Source organism: Hylobates moloch, unplaced genomic scaffold, assembly GCF_009828535.3.
Source record: "Hylobates moloch isolate HMO894 unplaced genomic scaffold, HMol_V3 SCAFFOLD_1, whole genome shotgun sequence".
Taxonomy (NCBI): Eukaryota; Metazoa; Chordata; class Mammalia; order Primates; family Hylobatidae; genus Hylobates; species Hylobates moloch.
Window position 1 is genome coordinate 9,097,729 of NW_026652276.1, and position 16,204 is coordinate 9,113,932.

Consider the following 16,204-nt stretch of genomic DNA (forward strand, 5'->3'; position numbering starts at 1 on the left):
CCATAGTCCCAGCTACTCGGGAGACTGGGGTGGGATGGTCGCTTGAGCCCAGGAGTTTGATTGCATCCAACCTGGGCAATGTAGCAAGACCCCATCTCTTAAAAAAATAAAGAGGCCTGGAGCAGTGGCTCACACCTGTAATCCCAGTATTTTGGGAGGCCAAGGCGGGTGGATCACGAGGTCAGAAGAGCAAGATCGAGACCATCCTGGCTAACACGGTGAAACCCCGTCTCTACTAAAAATACAAAAAATTGGCCAGGCGTGGTGGTGGGCACCTGTAGTCCCAGCTACTTGGGAGGCTGAGGCAGGAGAATGGCATGAACCCGGGAGGCAGAGATTGCGGTGAGCCAAGATCATGCCACTGCACTCCAGCCTGGGTGACAGAGCGAGACTTCATCTCAAAAAATAAATAAATAAATAACACAAATTTAAAAATTAAATAAATCAGGCTTCCTCACTGATCTGGTTTGGATCTGTATCCCCACCAAATCTCATGTCGAACTGTAGTCCCCAGTGTTGGAGGTGGCACTTGGTGGGAGGCGGTTGGATCATGGGGGTGGATTTCTCATGAACGGTTCAGCACCATCCCCTTGGTGCTGTTCTTGTGATAGTGAGTTCGTTCTTGCAAGATCTGGTTGTTCAAAAGTGTGCAGCACTTCCCCGCTTGCTCTGTCTTGCTCCTGCTCCGGCCATGTGAAGTACTGCTCCCCCTTCACCTTCTGCCATGGTTGTAAGTTTCCTGAGGCCTCCCCAGAAGCCGAGCACATGCTGCCATGCTTACGGTACAGCTTGTAGAACTGTGCATGAGCCAATTAAACCACTTTTCTCAGAAATTAGTTAGTCTCAGGTTTTTCTTTATTGCTGTTTGAGAACTGACTTATCCACTCATTACCCGTCTGCATTCTCCCTAACACAGCCTCAGTAACAAAAACCCACCGTTATTGAGAACAACCACTACCCACCAAGAAATGTAGCTTGTGGGCACCTAGGAATCTAGTGCTGTGGGCTGGCGGTAGTTAAGGCTCCCAAGGTCAGGCTGGAGAGGAGGCCCAGGAATCCCTGACAGGCTCCCTTCCAGCCACAGCGGCCAACTCGTGCCATTCCTCCCACCCAGCCACCCCCTCCCTGCCCTCCTCTATGGTCTTCCTGTGCCCAGGAGCTCAGGGAGCCACCCGCTTCCTCCTCAGCTCTCCAATAGCACCCACTGTCCATCCTTCTCCTGGACTTAGCATTCACCACCTTCCTCTGGTGGGTGCTTCTATTTTTATTTCTTGTGTTTTTTTCGCAATGCCCTCACTTTAACAGTATGCTGGCTACTTCTTACTCAAGCAGCTCTGTGCTCAGTGCAGCCTCCTTGCGGGCAGAGTTACATTGCAAAGCACTAAAGGACACAGACAAGATCGCTGGATGGCTGTTGGTGGGCTTTAAGGAACCGTGAAGGATGAGACAGGTGTTCCAGATCTGGAGACAAGCAAGGTGCTTCTGGGTTTCCCAGAAGTGGGCAGAGTATGTGAATCACAGACGCACCAGCCCAGGATCTAGTGTTGCCAGAGGATGGTTTGTGAGCCCTTTAAGAAGGGAAGCAACGATTTCCATGGGTTCACTGAAAATGACTTGAGGATGGACCTCACTTACCTGTTTTTTAAGCTTTTTTTAAAAGACAGCTTTATTGAGATATCATTCACATACCATAAAATTCACTGTACAGTGCATTAATTTTTAGTACATTCAGGTTGTGCCAACATCATTACCATGTAATTCCAGAACGTTTGCATCACCCTAAAAAGAAACTGATACTCATTAGCAGTCATTCCCCACTCTCCTCTTGCCACCCCTACCCCCTAGCAACTACTAGCCTTTCTATCTCTATGGATTTGCCTCTTGTGGACATTTTGTAGCCCAACAATATTCTACTGTATCAATATACCATACCTCATTTCTTCACTCATCAGGTGATGGACATTTTGTTGTTTCCACCTTTCGGCTCTTATGAATAGTGTTGCTTTGAACGTTCATATACAAGTGTTTGGACATATATTTCCATTTTCTTGTGTATATACCCAAGATTGGATTCTGGGTCACATGCTTATTTAGTTGTGAAACGTTACTGTCAAGTTGAGCTAACGGAAAACCACAGCTGACCTGATGTCACCAATCAGGGTGAGCAATGCCCTCTAGCAGGCCCTTATGGGGAAGATAAACAGGTATGGATGCAATTAGGCAGACTGGCTGTTAGTTAGAGCCACCTGGAAAGGGTGCTGACTCTCAGATTTGCTGGTGACAGACACAAAGTTGGGGCAGAATCTAGGCCCAAAAGATCTCAGCAAGCTGGTGTGATGTCCACAGATAAAATATAGCAAAGCAAAATGCAAGGTCCTGGCCGGGCTCAGTGGCTCACGCCTATAATCCCAGCACTTTGGGGGGCCAGGGTGGGTGTATCATCTGAGGTCAGGAGTTCGAGACCAGCCTAACCAACATGGTGAAACCCCATCTCTACTAAAAATACAAAAAAATGAGCCAGGCGTGGTGGCGCATGCCTGTAATCTCAGCTACTCAGGAGGCTGAGGCAGAAGAATCGGTTGAACCCAGGAGGCAGAGGTTGCAGTGAGCCGAGATCATGCCACTGCACTCCAGCCTGAGTGACAGAGTGAAACTCAGTCTCAAAAAAAAAAAAAAAGAAAGAAAAATGCAAGGTCCTAAACAAAGAATTACCATAGGATCCAAAGAATGTCTGGACACTAGTATTCTTTTTTTTTTTTTTTTTTTTTGGGACGGAGTTTCACTCTTGTTGCCCAGGCTGGAGTGCAGTGGCGCGATCTCAGCTCACTGCAACCTCCACCTCCTGGGTTCAAGTGATTCTCCTGCCTCAGGCCTCCTGAGTAGCTGGGATTACAGGCGCCCACCATCACGGCCGGCTAATTTTTTGTATTTTTAGTAGAGACAGGCTTTCATCATGTTGACCAGGTTGGTCTCGAACTCCTGACCTCAGGTGATCCACCTGCCTCGGCCTCCTAAAGTGCAGGGATTACAGGCGTGAGCCACCGCGCACGGCTGACACTAGTATTCTTAGCAGCATTATTCACAATCACCAAAAGGTAGAAACAACCCAAATGCCCATTGACAAAATGTGATCTATACAAACAATGGAATTTCATTCGGCAATGAAAGGGAAGTGAACTCTGACACATGCTCACAGGCTACAACATGGGTGAACCTTGAAGACATTGTGCCAAGTGAAATAAGCCAGTCACAAAAAGGGCACCTCATTGTATGAATTCACTTGTCAGGTCCCTAGAGTAGTCAAAATCATCGAGACAGAAGTAGAATGGTGGCTGTCAAGGGCCGGGGAGGTGAATGAGGAGGCAGTGTTGAATGGGGACAGAGTTTCAGTTTAGGAGGGTGAAGACATTCTGGAAATGGATGACAGTGATGGTTGCATAATAATGTCAATGTTGTTGCCACTGAACTCTATACTTAAAAATGGTTAAAAATGGTGAATTTTGCTGGGTGCAGTCAGTCATGCCTGTTATCCCAGCACTTTGGGAGGCCCAGGCAGGAGAATCACTTGAGCCTAGGAGTTTCAGACCAGCCTGGGCAACAAAACAAGACCTCATCTCTACACAAAAATTAAGAAAGTACCTGAGTATGGTGGCCCACATCTGTGGTCCCAGCTACTCGGGAGGCCGAGGGGGGAGGATCACTTGAGCACAAGAGTTTGAGGCTACAGTGAGCTGTGATCACTCCAGCCTGGGTGACAGCATGCGACCCTGTCTCAAACAAAACAAAATTGCTAAATTTCACATTATGTACATCTCACCACAATTTTTTAAAAAATGCAAGGTACTGGCTGGGAGTGGTGGTGCATGCCTCCAATCCCAGCACTTTGGGAGGCCGAAGTGGGAGGATTGGTTGAGCCTAGGAGTTCAAGACCAGCCTGAGCAACATAGTGAGACCCTGTCTCTTCAAAAATATAAAAAAATTAGCAAGGCATAGTGACATGTGCCTGTGGTCCCAGCTCCTCAGAAGGCTGAGACAGGGGGATCATTTCAAGCCTGGGAGGTCGAGGCTGCAATGAGCCGTGTTCACACAACTGCACTCCAGCCTGGGTGACAGAGTGAGACCCTGTCTCAAAACAATTAAAAAAAAAAAAAAAAAAAAAAAAAGCAAGGTCCTAAAACTAAGACCCCCACAGACCGACTTCCCCAGCACAGGTTTTGAGAGAAATGGCGCTCACTTGCACCTGTGACCACACCTTCAGGGGACTGGGATGCTACAGTGAGTCAGGGAGGCTGCCAAAAAACTCATGGGCAAAATAAATCACAGTGGCAAGTACAAAAGGTCCTGAATCCCGAATGCAGGGGCCACAGTCCTACCCACCCCATCATGGTCAGCCCCACTCCACGCAGACCTCACACTTCAGGGAGGCCATGGGCCTGGTCAGTGGGAAGCACCCAAGACAAATGGACTTAAGACCCCACACAGGCTGGGCGCGGCAGCTCACGCCTGTAATCCCAGCACTTTGGGAGGCCGAGGCTGGTGGGATCACGAGGTCAGGAGATGGAGACCATCCTGGCTAACATGGTGAAACCCTGTCTCTACTAAAAATACAAAAAATTAGCCGGGTGTGGTGGCAGGCACCTGTAGTCCCAGCTACTCGGGAGGCTGAGGCAGGAGAATGGCGTGAACCCGGGAAGCGGAGCTTGCAGTGAGCCAAGATCATGCCACTGCACTCCAGCCTGGGAGACAGAGCAAGACTCTGCCTCAGAAAAAATAAAAAAGACCCCACACAAGGACAGGGGTGGAAGGAACAAGTGGGATTTGGCAAAGAGCTGCCTTCAGAGTTGCCCAGGGGCCCAAAGGCTGCCAGAACTGGGCTCTGTGCATGGAAATGGGTGAGACAGGCTTCAGCTAAGTGCAAGGAAGTGCCTTCTGGCAAAACGGCCAACTGGAACTAGACCTGAGAAGTAAAGAGAGCTTGCACAAACCGGCTGGGAGGGACAGTCTGTTACACGGAGTCCCAGTCAAAGTAAACAGGTTCAGTGTGGAACTTTCCAGAGCCTTCTGTATGTGTCCAAAACTTACAAGAGGGAAACAGCGCACAGACTCATCTGACCACACAGTCCTCTGCATTTGAGGATTTTCCATTGAGAAGACGCACCTTGGCAACGTGGTTTTTCAAGGAAACCCTCTGAGAAGCACTTCTCTGGTCAAGTCAGCCTTAGAAGGGGTGGCCCAGTTAAACGACCACTAAGGGCAGGTACAGTGGCTTGAACCTGTAATCCTAGCTACTCCAGAGGCTGAGGCAGGAGGACTGCTTGAGCCCAGCAGGTCAAGTCCAGCCTGGGCAACACAGTGAGATCTATCTCTTAAAAAAGAAAAACATGACCACTAAGGTCCCTTCAGTGCCAAGATTCTGGATAAATGTCTTCTGCCCACCGCTCACTGCCCAGCATACATAGCGCGTTCCAACAGAATTCGCAGAAAAGGCTGAAGTGATTGATCAATGTGGTGCATATGACACGCGAATCATTTGGGACATGAACAAAGAGTGAGCAGAAAGGAAGGAGAGTGAAGCGAGTAAGGGAGGAACTGAAATGTCTGGGTGTAAGAAGGCAGCAGCGCCCAGGAACAGGAGATAAACTGGCTGGGCAGACGGGAGGATAAGTAAAGGTCAGGGAATAGGCAGGAATCTGTCCTCAGCTGGGAGAGGAAGGACCAGGGAGACGGCTTCCCAGCCCACATAAGCCGGAGCTAGCACAGCCTCCCGCAGACACAGAGGGGCTGTCACATGTGAGGGACAAGAGGCTCTCCCCAACACAGGGAGGGGGGTGAGAAAAGCCATACTCTGGCAGGGCATGGTGGCTCATGCCTGTAATCCCAGCACTTTGGGAGGCTGAGATGGGAGGGTCAGCTGAGGTCAGGAGCTCAAGACCAGCCTGGCCAACATGGCGAAACCCTGTCTCTACTAAAAATACGAAAAACTAGCCAGGTGGGGTGGCGGATACCCACACCTGTAATCCCAGCTACTCGGGAGGCTGAGGCAGGAGAATTGCTTGAACCCTGAAGGTGGAGGTAGCAGTGAGCCAAGATTGTGCCACTGCACTCCACCCTGGGTGACAGAGTGAGACTCTGTCTCAAAAAAAAAAAAAGAAAGAAAGAAAAGAAAAGTCATCCTTTTACCTCTGGGGTTCGAACTGAAAGGAGTTTAGAAGACTTGGGAAACCTTCCTTTCAGGCCCCAAAGCCTGCAACATTCTCCAGGCCTAACAAAAAAGGTCAAATATGTCAGAAAAGACCTTGGCAAGCTTGGGGCAATATTGAAGGAATTCCAACTTCTTTTTTTTTTTTGGGACGGAGTCTCGCTGTCGCCCAGGCTGGAGTGCAGTGGTGCGATCTCAGCTCACTGCAACTTCTGCCTCCTGGGTTCAAGTGATTCTCATGCCTCAGCCTCCCGAGTAGCTGGGATTACAGGCACCTGCCACCACACCCGCCTAATTTCTGTATTTTTAGTAGAGACAGGGTTTCTCCGTGTTGGTCAGGCTGGTCTCGAACTCCTGACCTCAGGTGATCCGCCCGCCTCAGTCTCCCAAAGTGCTGGGATTACAGGCCTGAGCCACCGGGCCTGGCCCCAACTTCTTTAAATGGGCAAGACAATTTGGTTCAATTCCTTTGGAGAGAATGTGCCGGGAAACAAGCCCACTAGCCCAGTGGGCAAGTCCCATAGAAGGAAAAGGGCCATTGGTGTTCTGCTGAGAGGCACCAGCTGGGCACAGGAATAAAGTGAGTGTGGAGATGTGACCATGTAATGTGGAGGGGAGAAGGGCAGGGGAGAAAGGAATCCTGAGCCAACCACCCCCTTCAATCCCAGCTGCTCAGGCAGGGCTGCTTTCTTTTGTTCCTGCTGGAAGCATCAGCCAAGTTCCCTTTATTTAAGTCCTGGCAGGATTCTAAAGCTACCACAGGCCGGGAGCGGTGGCTCATGCCCGTAATCCCAGCACTTTGGGAGGCTGAGGTGGGCGGATCACTTGAGGTCAGGAGTTGAAGACCACCTGGCCAATGTGGTGAAACCCCATCTCTACGAAAAATACAAAAATTAGCTGGACCTGGTGGCGCATGCCTGTAATCCCAGCTACTGGAGAGGCTGAGGCAGCAGAATTGCTTGAACCTGGGAGGCGGAGGTTGCAGTGAGCTAAGATCATGCCACTGCACTCCAGCCTGGGCGACAGAGTGAGATTCCATCTTGAAAAAAGAAAAAACCAGCTGGGCACGGTGGCTCATGCCTGTAATCCTAGCATTTTGGGAGGCCCAGGTGGGTGGATCACCTGAGGTCAGGAGTTTGAGACCAGCCTGGCCAACATGGCAACACCCTGTCTCCAATAAAAATACAAAAATTAGCTGGGCGTTGTGGTGGGCGGCTATAATCCTAGCTACTCAGGAGGCTGAGGCAGGAGAAACGCTTGAACCCAGGGGACAGAGGTTACAGTGAGCCGAGATTGCACCACTTCACTCTAGCCTGGGCAAAAGTGTGAAACTCCGTCTCAAAAAAAGAAAAAACCAACCAAACAAACAAAAAGTATAATAAAAAGAAAAAAATAATAAAGCTACCACATCAGTGGCACCCTGTCTCCTATGGAGCCAGGATATATACACCAGAAATCGATCTTTATCTCTTCAAAGTGACCCTTGGAGGGTTTGTCTAGTCACTTCCTTTAGGGCCTGGATTTGCAAGACAGGGAGGAAAAACCTCACGTCTTCATCATCTATTTTATTTGCTTCTCTCAAAATGCCTAATGTCTACATAGGGCACTGCACACAACAGGGTTCCAAACATGTAGTAACTAAAACTGGTCGGCTTTGCAGTTCACAAGGCATTGTCTCATGTACTGATCCTTTTGATCTTCACAACAGTCCTGTGAAGAATTAATCACAGCCGCCTGCCTTTATGGTTGCCTGAGAGCTTAGAAGTGCCAGGCACTGTCCTAAATTACCTCATTGAACACAGCAGTGCTGTGAAGTGGTTATTAGTAGCCCCGCTTCATAGATGGTGAAAACTGAAGTAAGTGAATTCCTGGGGATCAGAATGAACCCGGGGTTTCAAGCAGACGCTAAGCTTTCGAGTATAGTAGGAATGATGTGCCCGTGAACTTGGAAGGGGCTAGAGAAGGCACAGTGTGTGCTCAGTGTCCCCATTTCCAGGTCACTGTTGTAACTGTGAGAGTTAGACATTTGGCAATTATGTCTCCAGATGTAGACAGAAATGATAGGAGTCACGTTTCTGAATATTTGTGGATTCTGATTTTGGCCTCAAAGCATGGTCCCGTGGCTACCGACATATGCAAAGGAATTCATTGTTGGCCAAGAGGAATGCTGATGTTGCCGCCTTGCACGCATTCAGAGAAACAGTCTCACCAGCCATACCCTTCAAATAAATGTCATCTGATGTAATCCTTCAAGGCTCCTCTGAGGGGTGTGGTGCTGTTTGGCTGATGGAGAAACAGGCCCACCAAGGTCGATCAGCCCAAGATCAGCAGGCCCAAGGAGGACCCCCAGCCTGACCCCCTAACCCGCAGCTCTGCCCCAGGCTGGGTGATGTGGCCAGAGGAGCTGGGTTTTAGGGAAGTGAGACTTGATTTTCAGGTCAGTCCTCATAATGCCAAGGTCGCCCCTCCAAAACAGTTCACGAAGACAGAAACTGGAGTTAGGTATTTGTTTTGTTTGTTTGTTTTTTTGAGATGGAATCTCCCTCTGTTGCCCAGGCTGGAGTGCAGTGGAGCAATCTCAGCTCACTACATCTGCCTTCGGGGTTCAAGCGATTCTCTTGCCTCAGCCTCCTGAGTAGGTGGGACTACAGGACCCTGCCACCACGCCCAGCTAATTGTTTGTATTGGAGTTAGGTATTTGAAAAGATAAAGGAAAACAGACAAGATGAAGAATCCTCAACGTGCTCATCGCACAGGCAGGTGTGGCTGAAGGAAGCTGGGGGTGAGGGGCTCAGCCTCCCAGGTAGGGTCCAGGGCCAAACACACTGGGGGAAGGGAGAACACTTATCTTTAACCTGCTAGAAGGTTCTCCAAGCAACTGCAGTGTGAAAGCCCCTTGAGACAAGGCTACCTGTAAACAGGTGATCTTATACCAAACTTTTGAGCCTCTGGGAAAGGCAAATGCAGGTGGATTTGTTTTCCTCGTTCTTGAAAGGTCTGTTGCTCCCTCTCCTTCCATGAAAATGCTATCACATTCCTTGCAATTTGGAATCCAGCCATGTCGAAAGGGAACCCCACAGAATAGCATGCCTGGCACCCCTCCCCTGGGCAGAGATGCCCAGCCCCGGAGCACCTGAAAGCGGGAGGCCTGGGGAGGGAGGACGAACCTCAGTCCAGGAGGGAGGCCCTGGCCCCAGTGAGGCCCCACAGAGGCCCAGCCCTGGGCCCGACTGACCGGGGCCTGCTTTCTCCCCACAAGCTTGGCCTAAACCTGGATCCCTCCCTCCTTATTTCAAATGATCACCATCTTTCCTTTTTCTCCCCATAACCTACATCTTTCAAATGCTGTCAGGCTTATTAGAGTCCCCTGAGCTCCCAGCTCCTTCTCTGCCAACATCTTAGCTCTTTTTTTCCCTATAATTTAAACTTTAATCCATATACATATATATTTTAATTAAAGGCAATCCAAAATAGATCAGGTGTGGTGGCTCACACCTGTAATCCCAGCACTTTGGGAGGCTGAGGCAGGCAGATTGCCTGAGGTCAGGAGTTCAAGATCAGCCCGGCCAACATGGTAAAACCCCGTCTCTACTAAAAATACAAAAATTAGCCAGGCATAGTGGTGGGCGCCTGTAATCCCAGCTACTTGGGAGGCTGAGGCACAAGAATTGCTTGAACCCGGGAGGCAGAGGTTGCAATGAGCCAAGATCACACCACTGCACTCCAGCCTGGGTGATAGAGTGAAACTCAGTCTAAAAAAAAAAAAAAAAAAAAAGTGACTGGGCACGGTGGCTCATGCCTGTAATCCCAGCACTTTGGGAGGCTGAGGCGGGCGGATCACCTGAGGTCAGGAGTTCGAGACCAGCCTGGCCAACATGGTGAAACCCTGTCTCTACTAAAAATACAAAATTAGCCATGTGTGGTGGCGCATGCCTGTAATCCCAGCTACTCAGGAAGCTGAGACAGGAGAATCGCTTGGACCTGGGAGGCGGAGATTGCAGTGAGCCGAGATTGCGCCACTGCACTCCAGCCTGGACAACGAGAATGAAACACCTTCTTAAAAAAAAAAAAAAAGAAAAAAAAGGCAACCCAGAATAGTAAAGAAAAACTACCCATAAAAAGACCCTGCACCCCTGTTTGCATCCTAGAGCTTCCTTGTGGACTTGTGGCCTTTTCCCATATTTTCCATTTTCTCAGTCCCTTTCATCTTTGTTATTGTTACTTTTTAGAGATAGGGCCTGGCTATGTTGCCCAGGCTGGAGTGCAGTGGCTATTCACAGGAGCAATCCCACTGCTGACCAGCACGGGAGTTTTGACCTGCTGCTTCTGACCCGGGCCAGTTCACCCCTCTTTAGGCATCCTGGTGATCCCCCCTAACCCCGCCTCCCCTCTTGGGAAGTCACCGTATTGATGCTGAGCTCAGTGTGGGCACCCGATGGGCACAGCGTACAGAAAGCCGAGAACTCTTGGGCTCAGGCGATCCTCCCAGGTGGCTGGAACTCCAGGCATGTATCACCACGCTCAGTCCCTTTCATCTTTATATTCTCCAGACTCTGTTAGGGGGAGACTCTGGTTCCACTGGCACTTGGGATGATTCCAAACCAGCCCCACCACCCTCTTGGGAGAGACTTGGCCCCATCTGTAACCCGAGAGTGCCATGAGCCTTGTGTGCCTTGCAGAGTGGTCAAGGGGCCCAAGGGAAATCGTCCCCTTGCACAGGACACGGGCCCAGGTAAGCTATCGGTGAGGAGGCTATTTTTTTAAAGTAGCACCTGTCTGCGGTCATGAGGAAGCAGACAGTTCCCAGGGCTTCCATCTAACAAGCTGCCCACACCCAACTTGTCCCAGACAGCCTCATCTTTAGCCTTCTGGGGAAAACCCAAACCCGCCACCTGCCATGGTCACTGTGCTGCCGCTCCACAAAGCCCTTCCTGAGTGACTCTTAGGGCCCAGCCCTATCAGAGGATAAGGCCTGCCTCCCCAGGTCTCCTGGAAAAGGCTTCTCAACTCATCTACTAGTTGAGGCCACCACTGAGCGGTGGAGCGAGGCGCGACTGCGTGGGCCGCTTGACCATCTGCTGCTGTGCGTGCCCACTGCCTGGGAAAGCCCCCAGATCCGCCAAAGGGCCCGAGGTGACTCCGATCCCAACCCCACCAGGGCCAGCTAGCAAGAGGACAGCAGCAAGGGACAATGGCTGGTCTCCGGCGTCCTCCCAGTTTCAGGCCCATGAGTCAGTCACTTATTCTCTTGGCTTCCACTGTGTAGAGCCCCGGGCTTTCTTGGTTTTCTAACTTCCCTCCCGGGAATTATCCTGCCATTCATGGAAAAAGAAGCTGGCCAGCCTTTGTCCACCAGAAGTTCAGCTGTTGGAAACTCCCCAGGGATCCCTCAGATAGGGTGTTCTCAGGAGGGTAGTAGTGCCCCAGAACATGCCTTAGTGATGGGAGGGGGTTGCCTGCATCTCAGGGACACCAGGACACAAGAGTACCTTCTTCTCTTCACACAGAAAGGCTTGGAATAGAAATCAGGCATTGCCTTTTTCAATAGCCAGGCTCCGGCCCCACAAAGTGAGGTCCCCAGACCAAAGCATCACGGCCACCCAGGAGTGTAAAAAAATGCAGTCTCAAGTTCTACCAAGACCCCTAGACCTGCTGAATCAGAGCCTGCATTTTCACAAGCCCCCCCACACCACAGCCCCTGGGCACGTTGAAGGCAGAGAAGGGCAGCACAGACTACACCCACTGGCAGGTGGTCTTCCCAGGGGCCCTCCTGGGGTTACCCTATGGGTGTCCCCAGCTGTGCCTATCTAGATGAGCCTCGGGGACTCCCTAAGGTCACAGGACTGTAGTCCCTCCTCCCTACATCCCTGCCTGCAAGGTTCTCTGAGTTTCTACTTTTCTCTGGTTGTGTGGGTCCTCCCCAGCTGTCAAATCACCTGCTCCTCCTTCCTGCCCATCCAGCTGCGGGCTGGGAAACAGTCACTCCCAGTGCTCTACCTGCATGCAGACTGAGGGTGAGCAGGCTCTGAAAAAGGGCCAGGGGACTCAGAGATACAAAGGCTTTGACCCAAAGTTTTCATCATCCAATCAAACCACTCATAGCCACTTTTGTCTGATAAACTCCCAGCTCTCCTTGTGCCCCAAACACTCGGCTTATTCACTCACTGCAGCCTCCAACTCCCAGGTTCAAGCAATCCTCCTGCCTAGCTGGGACCACAGGGACGTACCTCCTATGCCCAACTAGTTTTTCATATTTTTTGTAAAGACAGAGTTTCGCCATGTTGCTCAGGCTGGTCTTGAACTCCTGTACTTAAGCAATCCTCTTGCCTCGGCCTCCCAAACTGCCAGGACTACAGAACTGAGCCACCTTGCCAGGTCTGCATAAAAGTTCTGAAAGGAGGCCGGGTGCAATGGCTCATATGTAATCCCAGCACTTTGGGAGGCCGAGGTGGGTGGATCACCTGAGGTCAGGAGTTCGAGACCAGCCTGGCCAACCTGGTGAAACCCCATTTCTACTAAAAATACAAAAATTAGCCGGGCGTGGTGGTGGGTGCCTGTAATCCCAGCTACTTGGGAGGCTAAGGTAGCAGAATCACTTGAACCCAGGAGGCGGAGGTTTCAGTGAGCCGAGATTGTGCCATTGCACTCCAGCCTGGGTGACAAGAGCAAAACTCTGTCTCAAAAAAAAAAAAAAAGTTCTTTTTTTTTTTTTGAGACGGAGTCTTGCTCTGTCGCCCAGGCTGGAGTGCAGTGGCACGATCTCGGCTCACTGCAAGCTCCACCTCCCGAGTTCACGCCATTCTCCTGCCTCAGCCTCCCGCGTAGCTGGGACTACATGCGCCCGCCATCACGCCCGGCTAATTTTTTGTATTTTTAGTAGAGACGGGGTTTCAACATGTTAGCCAGGATGGTCTCGATCTCCTGACCTTGTGATCTGCCCGCCTCGGCCTCCCAAAGTGCTGGGATTACAGGCTTGAGCCACCGCGCCCGGCATAAAAAAAAAAAAAAAAAAGTTCTAACAAGAGAGTCCTGAGGGGCCAGGAAACTGGGTTGGAAGGGCCCCTGGAAACCTAGTTCTTCTGGAATTCCCAGGATCCCTCTGGATATCAGGGAACAGATGTTCCCAAACAACACAGAGTTTCCACACCAGACTCCATTTGGGCTGTGCCTGGTGCAGTTCCAGCAGTGCCAAGGTCAGGGAAGGAAACGGCCAGTGCGAGGCCCCGACAAGGGGGTGTGCAGCGGCCCAGGGGTCACAGGTCTCAGAGCAGGCCAGGGCAGCCAGCCTAATGTAAGCGGACTACAGGGTGCCCGGCCATCGCCCCAAGTGGGAGACAAGGACACCTTGGGCTGCCACCCATGCAGCTCTTGACATTTCCTCTCCACCCACTGCTGCCAGCAGGACCTTTTCCTGCTTTCCCCACTCCAGGCCCACACCACCTTAAACCCAGCAGCCCTCAGTGGAAAGAACACTGGGCTGGAACATGAGTGCCCTAATTAAGGCCATGACTGCACACCGAGTGGTCACGAGGTCTTGTGCACAACCTGAGAAGGTGGTCACTTACCTTTTTCCAGGTCTCACTTACAGGTGTGTGCCCGTGTGGGTCAGTGGCTCTGTTGGAGGGAACCGCATGACCCCACTGAAGGCTCACATTACCTCCCACGGCCGCGGGGAGCTGTGAAGCTCCTCTCAGCAGTCATCAGGGCCTCAGTGCAGCTACGGCCGGCAGAGCTCAGAAGCCTCCACAGAGGTCAAGGTGCCCACTCTGCCATGGCCCTGGGCCCAGCACTGGGCTGGGCGTGGGGACTGCAGGAAGAGGTTAGCCACTTTCAGCCATGAACATTCTGTCTCTGCTTTCCCAGGGAAACTCTGGAAGGGGAGGGAGCCTCATAAGAATCAGCAATAACCGTCCGGGCACAGTGGCTCACGCCTGTAATCCCAGCATTTTGTGGGACTGAGGTGGGTGGGGATCACCTGAGGTCAGGAGTTCAAGACCAGCCTGGCCAACATGGTGAAACCCCGTCTCTACTAAAAATACAAAAATTAGCCAGGCATGGTGGCGCATGCCTGTAATCTCAGCTACTCAGGAGGCTGAGGCAGGAGAATAGCTTGAACCCAGGAGGCGGAGGCTGCAGTGAGCGGAGATCATGCCACTGTACTCCAGCCTGGGTGACAGAGTGAAACACTGTCTCAAAAAAAAAAAGAAGAAGAGAAGAGAAAAGAGAGAATCAGCAATAACGGACAATGGACAGACCTAAGTGTAATCAAATGGGAATTGCAGGGTTACAGGAGAAAGGCTGTGGGGCCATTCGGCTCAATGAGAGCAAGGCCCGGGCGGGGGGAACCAGAGAGAGAGAAGACTGTGACGGCCAACTGGAGTGGACCTTACGGGTCCACATGAGGAGTCTAGACTTTTTTCCTTGGGCAATAGGGAGCTACTGAATGTTGTATATTGCTTCACCCCACCCCAAAATAACTTCTGAAGAGGGAAGCAAGGTAATGACATCTGGGTTCTGGTGAGCTAAAACATGTTGGGCGGATGGGGGAGGCCAGGTCTGAGGCAGCTGCTACAGGCTCAGGGCAGGTGGTCCAACAGGGCCTGGGGGTCAGGCTGCCTGCAGACACTGTGCCAGCCAAGGCCCTGCCTGGCTATGCAGGGGATGGTGTCGAGGATGGCTGAGATTTGGAGGCTGGAAAGCTGGGAGGTGGGAAAAACATTAGTGAGACGGGCACGTGACACTGGACAAGAGTGCAGGCCACTTGGGTTCAAATCCCAGCTCTACCGCTTACAAGGTATGTGACTTTAGGCGAGTTCCCTGGCTTCTCTGTGCCTCAGTTTCCTCATCTGTGAAATGGGGTCTGATATCGTACCCACTTTGGAGTGTCGTGAAGCATGAGTTCCCATGTGGAAATCGCTAAGCACAGCCCTGAACACAGACGGCTCTGTCAGTGGGGCTGTTAGGTGGCATTAGGGACACCCAATGCTCCATGAAGTCAGCCATTACAGGGTGGAGGGGCACGACACATTTAGAGAGGAGGCAGAGACCCTGTCACCACCAAAGCCAAACAGGACAGCATCGGAGGCCAGCATTTCTCCAAGGCCACAGCAGAGTTCATTAGGTCCTCATGGGCAAAGAGTGAGGGCTGTCAGCAGCCAGATTTTTTTGATCAGGGCTGTCCCAAGGCACAGTGGGTGCTCAGTGAGGGGTGCTGGGGAAACCTGGGAGTGGAGATGTCTAACCCTAGAGCTGGGATCAGCTACAGCCCTGTGGGGTGGGGGGTCTCTGCTGTTTCACCACCCAGAAGGGGCAGAGTGGCCAGCCTTGGGCATGAGGCAGGAGGCCATCCTCCTACTTCCTGCAAACCTGATCCATGGCAGAGGGCTGAGGGCGTGTCTACCTTGGATGTGGCCCACTCCAAGGCTCTGCCTGGCCTGGAAGGACGCTGCCACTATCACTGCCAACCCAGGTCTGAGCTCCAAAACCAAAGAATTTACCTTCATTCAGCAACACGACTGGGGAGTAGGGTGTGCTAGGCTAAGATTAAAAAAAAAAAAAAAAGCAGGCCAGCATGGTGGCTCACACCTCTAATTCCAGCATTTTGGGAGGCTGAGGCAGGAGGATCACTTGAACCCAGGAGTTCAAGACCATCCAGGGCAACATAGTAAGACCTATCTCTCAAAAAAAAAAAAAAAATTGCCGGGCATGGTGGCTCACGCCTGTAATCCCAGCACTTTGGGAGGTTGAGGCGGGTGGATCACCTGAGGTCGGGAGATTGAGACCAGCCTGACCAACATGGAGAAACTCCGTCTCTACTAAAAATTTAAAAAAAAAAAAAAAATTAGGCCAGGTGCAGTGGCTCACACCTGTAATCCCAGCACTTTGGGAGGCCAAGACGGGTGGATCACGACAGCCTGGCCAAGATGGTGAAACCCCATCTCTACTAAAAATACAAAAAATTAGCTGGGCATGGTGGCGGGTGCCTGTAATCCCAGCTACTCAGGA

The 16,204-nt window shown here is 51.4% G+C and overlaps 1 protein-coding gene across 4 annotated transcripts in view; it reads right to left on the bottom strand.

The window, feature by feature from the left end:
- Nucleotides 1-16,204, bottom strand: part of EFHD1 (EF-hand domain family member D1) — a 50,634-nt gene that overhangs the window by 22,838 nt on the left and 11,592 nt on the right. Inside the window, exon 1 of one of the 4 annotated variants that reach the window (XM_058437186.1) lies at nucleotides 3,640-3,699. The exons of the other annotated variants lie outside the window; for them this stretch is intronic. Within the exon in view, the coding sequence (XP_058293169.1) occupies nucleotides 3,640-3,659 (20 nt within the window). The 5' untranslated portion in view covers nucleotides 3,660-3,699. Of the gene's footprint in view, nucleotides 1-3,639; nucleotides 3,700-16,204 lie in introns of those variants that run through there. 4 annotated transcript variants of the gene reach the window in all.